The sequence below is a fragment of the Sinohyriopsis cumingii genome, chromosome 16 (genome assembly GCF_028554795.1).
Source record: "Sinohyriopsis cumingii isolate HCF-2022 chromosome 16, ASM2855479v2, whole genome shotgun sequence".
In the NCBI taxonomy this organism is placed as follows: domain Eukaryota; kingdom Metazoa; phylum Mollusca; class Bivalvia; order Unionida; family Unionidae; genus Sinohyriopsis; species Sinohyriopsis cumingii.
Genome location: NC_142976.1, coordinates 34,153,231 through 34,162,078, shown reverse-complemented (window position 1 = coordinate 34,162,078; position 8,848 = coordinate 34,153,231). Strand labels below are relative to the sequence as shown.

General features: G+C 34.9%; 1 protein-coding gene and 1 long non-coding RNA gene across 2 annotated transcripts; one reads left to right on the top strand and one right to left on the bottom strand.

Moving 5' to 3' along the window:
- Window positions 1–1,466: 1,466 nt before the first annotated feature.
- Window positions 1,467–6,553, top strand: LOC149780186 (uncharacterized). Its single transcript, XR_016415021.1, has 2 exons — window positions 1,467–4,996; window positions 5,384–6,553. It is a non-coding gene; the product is annotated as an uncharacterized LOC149780186 (long non-coding RNA).
- On the bottom strand, window positions 6,550–7,076 carry LOC149780185 (uncharacterized). The gene is made up of 2 exons (XM_089936932.1): window positions 6,917–7,076; window positions 6,550–6,726 (listed from the first exon to the last, which is right to left on the bottom strand). Exons 1-2 carry the CDS (start codon window positions 6,925–6,927, stop codon window positions 6,555–6,557), a joined length of 183 nt encoding a protein of 60 aa, XP_089793058.1. The 5' UTR covers window positions 6,928–7,076; the 3' UTR covers window positions 6,550–6,554.
- Between the last annotated feature and the right edge of the window lie 1,772 nt (window positions 7,077–8,848).

The following is an 8,848-nucleotide window of genomic DNA, read 5'->3' as shown; positions in this document are numbered from 1 at the left end:
ATCAAATATAATGTGTGGTTGTTTTCATGTAATTTCATTTCCAGACATTCACCGACGGATTAAGATGATCGGTATTTGCACGTGATATTATGTTTGCAATATGGAAACGTAAGCCTGGTACTTGGACACTGTAATAAAAGAAAATGTTTTAATTTTATGTTTGTCTTTGAAATAGTGGATTTAATAAGAGAAATAATTTTGATCATCACTGAAGACAATATACATCGATAATGTTATAACGATGAAATTTGATTTGCCATTTTTTAAGTATCAATTTTAAGTGGTAAGTATGGCCCCTGTCGCGTAGGGGTACCAGCTTCAGTTCTCACAAGGTGCTACCGATTTTTCTTAGATTTTATTTTGTTTATATATTTTTTTAACCTTGACTTGAGAACGAGAATTCTGTTATTGCTAATATCTACTTTGCGAATCTCCTCAATACAAAATAGAACATAAACGGTAAACAGCCGACATTATTGAGCCAGATACCGTTGGAAATCTGAAACTTCATTCTGTTATACATATTGCCGGGCAATATATGTTTTGGTATGGAATAAAATAATATTTGCTTATTTTGAGTGAATAACAAATATATTTCATCTCGTGAATTCGCCACGGATAAAAGCACTTAGTTTTTCACCAACGCGGATATATCCTGGGGCCCCGAGTGGCCGAGTGGTCTAAAGCGTTCACAGTTACGGATCACTGCCATCTCACCTCTGTCTGCGTCGGTTCGAGTCTCGGATTCGGCTAATGTGGTTATGTGAGAAAGCTTGCCAGTAGCTTCTCGTGGGTCGGTGGTTCTTTCCGGGGGTTTTCCGGGTTCTTCCTCCACCATTAATACTGGCCGCCATGTATAGCCTATCTTGTGCTGAAAAATGGCGTTAAGCCCTACAACAACAACAACAACGGATATATCTATTATTCACAAGATACAAGCAAATCTTGTCCATATATTTGATGAGTCTGACACACAAATTTGAGTCTACATAAATTTCATGATGTCAGCTGCTGTTTTTTCTGCAGGAAGCCTATATGAATTTCGTAACTAATAGGAATGCTTGTTAGCTGGTGACTTTTTACGCCTAACTAACGAAACAGGGACAAATAAATGGATTAACTCAAAATCATCCCGCTGGGTTACCTCACGGATAACTTGACTGCACATATTTGTTTACGTATGTATATAACTGCTCATAAATATTTATGTAATAATCTACTAGTTCTCAAATTTGATACTTGTATTGTGTACCTCATGTATTATGTTGAGTCAGAGAATGTAAGAATGATCCATTTTATTGATAGAAAACGCTCTCAGAATTCCACAAACAAAATGTGTTCCTATATATATATATATATATATATATATATATATATATATATATATATATATATATATATGAATATGTAATTTCTATGTGCGATTGTACCATTATATATACGAGTTTGTGATTAATATATGTAATTATACGTCTTGTCCTTATCATTCTCGTGTCTGTACCAATATATTTTCCGAAAGGAGGAAATAAAGAGGGAATGAATGTATGAATGAATGAATGAATGAATGAATGAATGAATGAATGAATGAAAGAATGAATGAATGAATGACATTCAGTACCAATCAGACAAATTGCAAGCATTATTACAAAACTATGTTCCTCCAGTAATTTTCTTCGGTTTTGCCTTGTATCTTTTACAGATGTTCATCTATATTTCAGAATGTTGACCCGGAATCATTTACTGTCGTTGATTGAGTTAGAGGTAATACTTATGGTTTGCTTTTTTTAGTATGTTCACTTTCTGAGGAAAAATGCTCAATATTGTGTTTGCCATAAAATAAGACGTTTCTCAGGTTTTAACGGTGACTGAAATAGTACAAACAATTTGGACCATTGCCGGGTCAAGGATTGCTTTCAATGTAGTTTTTTTTTACTTCATGTAAAGACGTTATTTTTTCCACAAGATAAAATAGGATATATATGCTAATAGGTAATTCTATAAGAGTACAAATATTCGTTCCGCCAAATAATTGGTTTGGTATTTTCAAAAGTTTCTAACCGTGTAATTAAAGACGGAAGATACACTGATTAAGTTTGAAACTTAATCTAACGAAGCTGGTTTTGGCTTTTATTATATGTTTGTGTGAAGAATCCTGCGGCGATTGAATAGGATCATTGGCCAGTGTCGACAAATCTGTGCACGGATCCTTCCTGTAAATCACAGCAGAGGAATGGACCAAAAGTGCTACTGAGTAGGAAGGATCATAATTTTAATTTTTTTCGGATGATGGTGACGATGACGATAATGATAATGATGACCCCCTTGTTATCAGGATTTTTTTAAAAAAAACTTTGGTATAAGGAACAGAAACTTTGCACCCTGTCTTTTGTTGACACTCCTAATATACATCAGTTTTCTGTGCCAGTGATTTCTATCATCTTTTTGTCTTAAATGTTTGCTAGATTTCCTCTAAATCAACAACGTCTTATTTGTACCTACCGGTATATAAAAAATGTGCATTAATTTTGTAGCCCGTTGTGGGTGTGGGGTGTAAACTCTTTTACCTTGTGGGGCCAATTGTTTAGCAGGCAAATCTGATTTTTATGAATTTTTCGCTGTACATAGTACCAGTCGAATATACCTGCATGCGAGCAAATGATGTACTACTTACTGCTAATGCTAAAATAGAACTCTGAAATTACGAAATGTTGGAACTTATTTATGGCTACATACTGTGTATTTTCGAAACCTTCACATTGCCTCTTTGATTTGTCAAATATTTTCATGCCTATCTTCTGATGCTTTATTTTGAAGATAAGTTATCAATGTTTTTGAAATAATTATTAGTTCTCCTTTGTTTTTTCCATCTATCCTGTTTCTATTGCTCTGCACATCTGACTTTTTATCTATGAATTTTACTTTGCATATCTGTTTGATAACGTTACGTCCGTGTGAGAGGTAGCCTACTCCATCGTCAAAATGTCTATGTAACTGAAGCTGAGCACTTCACACAAATCAAGTTGCTGGTTTTCCTTTTTATACTTTAAAATAATGTAACGTAATTGATTTTAAATGTGAACAATGTAAGAAAAGAATCCTAAATTCATTTTAAGAAAACAAGAGAGAGAGAGAGAGAGAGAGAGAGAGAGAGCAGACAGATGGGATATGCTGATTGTAATTGACTGAATATTTTATCTGGGATAACATTTTAAGTAAAGTATTTTCAAGAGGATAAGTAGATGGCGATTGTCGTTCCTACGTTTGTCACAACAAATGTTTTATCATTTTACATATGAATTTATGTATCAGTATGAGTGTGATAATCAGTTTAAGATTATATTACAAGGGTTAGACGTTTTCTTATAAACGGAACGGTTTGACTTTTAGTCTTTAAATAGATAGCGGAACTAAGTCGATCTATGTCCAATGGCCACACACGTGAAAGCTGAATAAAATCGAGGGCATATCCAGAAATAGCGTTCGTGTAGAGGTGAGGGTTCGTTCACAAATAGGTGATGGGACGGTAGGTCACATGGTACTAATGGTATGTATAAAAGGGAACCAATCTCCAGAAATAGGCGAGGATAAAATGCAATATATTTGGATTTGGCTGGCCAGAATTGGTTCATAATGAAATAATTGTTTAGAAAAAAAGATCTGTTGAGATCTTATAGTTGTAACTCGCAAAATAGACCTTGATTTATTGATGGAATTTCAGTCCTTTAACCGTCTTGAGATTGGAACTCATTACTGAAATTAGCAGACGACTCTGGTGCGGAATTGAAAGCATATGGGTTCAAAAAATGCCTCGGCTCATTTTGTCTATACGCAGAAGCTGTTATCCAGGTTTCATCTGAAAAATATAGGTTTGATCATGAGCACTCGGAAATTTATAGTTATTGAACGTTAAATATCATGGTGTTTGCATATGCTTACTATGGGAGCTGAATTAATGTCTGAATATACCTCCCCGTTTGTTTCCTCTATCGATTTAAAAGATGAAAAACACAAATGAGATAAAAGATGCACATATCTTGGTTCATTTATTTATTGATTTATAATTTCAAACCTAATTATTCCCATGTGGGATCCTAACACCGTTATCGTCTGCGCGTTTCAGTCTAAACGGAAGTTTTCAGTGTAAAGGACGACCTGTTCGCCATTCATATCCAGTCCCTGCACAAGACCATTTTCAGCGAAGTGGTAAATGCATGACTATATATGTATGTACATTGAAGGAAAATGCTGCGTCATCTGCTTCAGATCAAGCAAAAGGAAAACGAAGACAATTACAAATCTGCCCTTCATATATATTTAACAAGCGGTGTAATTTCTGTGTACATGTGTGCAAGAGATACAACTCTAAACTCTCACATTATGGTAATTTACCGAATTACGCGGCAGTTAATGTAGTATGAGGTAATCAACATGCCCCTAGTGTACGCAACATAACGCCGTATTAGTATGGAAAGTCCGTTAAAGGGGACAAACATACAAAACTGAAATTCGCGCAAACTTCAAATATAAATTGCTATATGTATAAGGTTAATTTTCTGAAAATGTTTACCTTTCATTCTTACTCGTTACGAAGATATTTATACAAAAACCGATTATCTTTCCCGATCCGTCTTGAATATAGCAACGCGCTTCCCTCCCCCTGAACAAATAGCAGATGTGACGTCATTTGAGACACTACACACCGGCATTGTTGATAATTCGAGCGTTCTATGAGTTGGCTGTGTTTGAATTTTTAAATTATGGTGACTGCCAGTGAATTTTTAAATTATGGCTACTGTCATCGATGACAGTGATGTGGACGACATTCCCGAAGTAGACTATTCCATTAACATCCAACCTTACATGTATGAACCAGAGATTTGTGTGACAAAGATGAACAGGGGTCATCAGAGTCTGACAATGGCGATGATCTGGAGACTCCAGTGGAATATTGTCTGCCTGGTGTAGAAGAAGCACAGTTGCTCGAAAACGCAAATTGGTAAGTAATCTTAGTCTGAACAGATCTGCAAATATCATTTATAAACTACTTTTAATTTTAAATACCAAACTGAATAGGAATAATAAAATCTAATTGAATAAATGGGTAGGGGGCTAGAATTTTGTACTGATCACGTTTAAAAAAATCATTTTCTGTTATATATTTTCTTTTTTTTAATTTTCTGTTAAGTCAGAGGAAGAGTTTTTATTGCGGTCTTTTTGGGGGCTGGAAATTGATTTTCATTTTTTATAGCCTGGATTAATCCAATAGTTATTGATTTGGACTTGTATATGTCATAATTGGTTGCATGTTATTCAAAGAAATGGACATTTAAAATATCAAACAGGCAACATTTTTTCTAATAATTTCAACCTTTTTCCCACACAGGTGCTTGTGTAGTAAATGTGTGCTAATGTCCAACCAAGAAGAGAATATTTGTTGCCAATCTCAGTCGATCTTGGAAGAAAAAATGGAGAATGTTCCTCTACCGGCATCACAAGCCACGAGCGATTCATTGCAAATATTTAAACATGCATGTCTTAGAAACGTCATTTTATGAGTACATTCAATAAAATGGTAGATTAAGGGAGAACGACAGATCCACATGTGAGTACTAATCTTGCAGTAGCAACAACAAAAAAATCTCTATTGAAGATGAACGAAAACCTATGTATAATCCTTTTTTATTAACATTTTTATATCACACACTTTGGTAAGTTCAGTTTAAAAACAAATGTGGTCTGCGAATGAAAATGACAAATTTAGGACCAATTCAGCTGAATTGTATGTGTATGTCAGATAGAAAGAGAGCACACAATACTATTCAGTAAACTGTATTTTGTCCTTTCAGAGTCTACCGACATATAGCATATAGACGATTTGTCCACTGGGTGTGGAAGATAATTGGTAGCAGAAATAGAAAGATATTACCATCATGTGTAGTGAGCACGATTCGCAAGACCTTCCCATCTGAAACCTACACAGGATTCAAGTATCCTCGCATCTGGCTGACGAATATGAAAATTTCTGACATTTCTAGAAATATGTGAATACATGTGTATAATAGCAAAATAATAAATCAGAAGCTACTGAGGTTCTAAACTTTATTGGTTCAAATTACACTTTCAGGTATTAAAACGTTGACAGTGTACCTGAATTATTGAGTCCTTATCTTGAACCAAATTCTTTCTGTATGAAGAGGCTACAGCTGGCGGTGGAGGGTTCATTTCACGGGCCCTAGCTTCATGTGCCGTGCGATATGTACTGTATCATTCTCGCCGCATTACAACCTCCTGCATCAGTTTTTGGACACAATCTGAAAATATGAGTTTTATTACAATCATATAGCCAGCTAACAGTGTTGTACATTTTTCTATGGAAAATAAAATAAAATTCGTCCAAAAAGAAAAGTGATCCAAATGCTTTGTACAATTTATATTTCTACTTCAATTTACATTAAAATAGCTGATACTAGTTTACGTATATATACAGGTTGAGTAGTTCTTCAACATCGTATGGACAATTTTTCAGAATTGTTAATAAAAAATGTCAACATGATTTAACCTGTGTTATATTGCTTACCATAATTCTGTTTGACCTTTACTTGATTCGCTACTGGATCACCCTTTCCAGCCTTAGGAAAGGAGATTTTATATTGTGCTTTCCCATCCTTGGCTACAGCTGGAGATCTTGATGAGTTTTCATTGATGTGTAATGTGGCGGGACACAGTCTGGAAATACAAAAATGATAACCCTTAACTGAAAATAATGATTTCAGTCAGATGTACATTATCTTACTGTCACTTTTAAATTATATAATCCTAATACTTTTAATTTTATACGAATCAGCTTCATGGTAAATACATGTATTTCAAAAAGTGATAGATCTTGCAATAAAAACATGAAACTAGAATTATTTACCTTGCTTTCATCTGGTCATAAAAGTAGTCTTGATTTCGCGGCAAAAAAGCAGATGGTGTTGTGGAAGGACTCTAGATGTCTATTCTGCAGGTGACAGCTTCTGTATGTCTTTGAGCAGTAGTCTTCCGCAAACAATTTTTTCAACCTCCCCATGAGCCTTGCTGCTAAGAAATGTAAATTACACATTGTCAGTAATTAATTGCATACTGTCTGCTGATATTTATGCATAATGAATAGATGTACATTCTGTGTGTGTGATCTATGCAGCAGAATAAAATGTATTTCAATATCTTTAAAAGTTTGTTTAATTACATCCAAGTGAAAATTATAAAAGCATTGTTAATTTTAATAATGAAAGTTCAGTAGGATTTAATAGATGGCATTTGTTAAGAACATACTGACACAATGAAGACAAAATTACATCAATATATGCTGTGAGTTATCAAATACCCATCATTACAAGGAGTGATGGGTAGGATATTCATATGCTCAAAACTGTAATATGTTTGCTTCATTTAAAATTTAACATTATCAGTACATTGTACAACAAATTAACTAGCCTGACTTGATCAGTTTCTTGTCACATCGTCATGTAAACACTTGGGAAACAAGTCTCCATGACCCTCATGGACATCTGATATGTGGTTCAAGATGCTGGTCCATTTCTTTCTCACCAACTCGCCATTGCCCTTGCTGCTAGCGGCACACCAATACATGTGGTTGCTGATGGACCGTGCCCACTGTGATACACTATTTGTTCCTTTTTTCTTCCCCACTGCTTTCAGCTTTTTGTAGACTTTTTAAAAAAACGAGATTAAATAAAATAGCTGAAAAATACTATTGCGTAACTGATACAACACTATGTTATGATCACAAACATGCTTAGAATTCCTTAAAATGTGCAAAGCGGCTTAGTGACGATGACCAACTTGGGGTGAGCTTGATTATATGATTCTTGTAATGAGCAAACGTTTGGAATGCCATGAAATAATTGTATGGATTTATAATGACTGAATGCAGCCTATTAGAAAATTTGTGTAATTATTGCTGGGGAAATGCTCTTATAACTTTAGACTAAATGTGCAAAACTTGATTGTTTTGCATGATTTAAATGCATTAACAAAAAAGTATGTATGCATTTGTTATTAGTTTGTCACAAAATACTATGTCTTGAATCAGTTCATACCAGTTTACCAGATTCTTTTTAGACTGTGAAGAGAAAAAAGAATTTGGTACATTAAATAACCAATGAAGATCTCTGGAACATATTTACCTTTTGCCATATGCCATACATCAAACCAGTGATTGATCCCTTCATTATAATCTATAATAATATTTTCTCCAGTCAACAAATAAAGAAGAAATTTGGTGAAAAGTAACTCCCTCCGGTTCGTATCAACATGCCCCATGCTGGGGTAAGTTGATACAGTACATGGGGCAAGTTAAGACATCGTTAGTCGTATTAACTACTGCAGTTGAGCACCCTGTTACATAACTGAGATAGCTGAAAATCAAACACATTCATGATTGATAGTCACCACGCCTTACAAGAAATGTTCAGCACTGGGCCTTACCAGTGCAAGAAACTGAAAAGTTATGAAAATCAGAAAAATGTGAATGAAATTTAAAAAACATGTTTGTCACTGTCAGATCAGTTAGGCCTGCACAGTCACATGTCATCACTAGAGTCACAGTTCTGGCAGACAAAGCTCAAACTACCATCAGTGCATGCTTCATCTGCCCACATCTCACAAACAATGCACTGAACCCAACGCTCTCGTGACTTGCTGTTGCCATATGGCTCAGTGCAAATGAGGCAGAAATTTTCTGATTCAGAATCAGAACTAGCACTCACTCTGAAACAAAGGTCTACGACATCTTATGCGAGACTGCTGTTTCATAACGGTCTTGAGTTTTTCATGTTTCTACTGC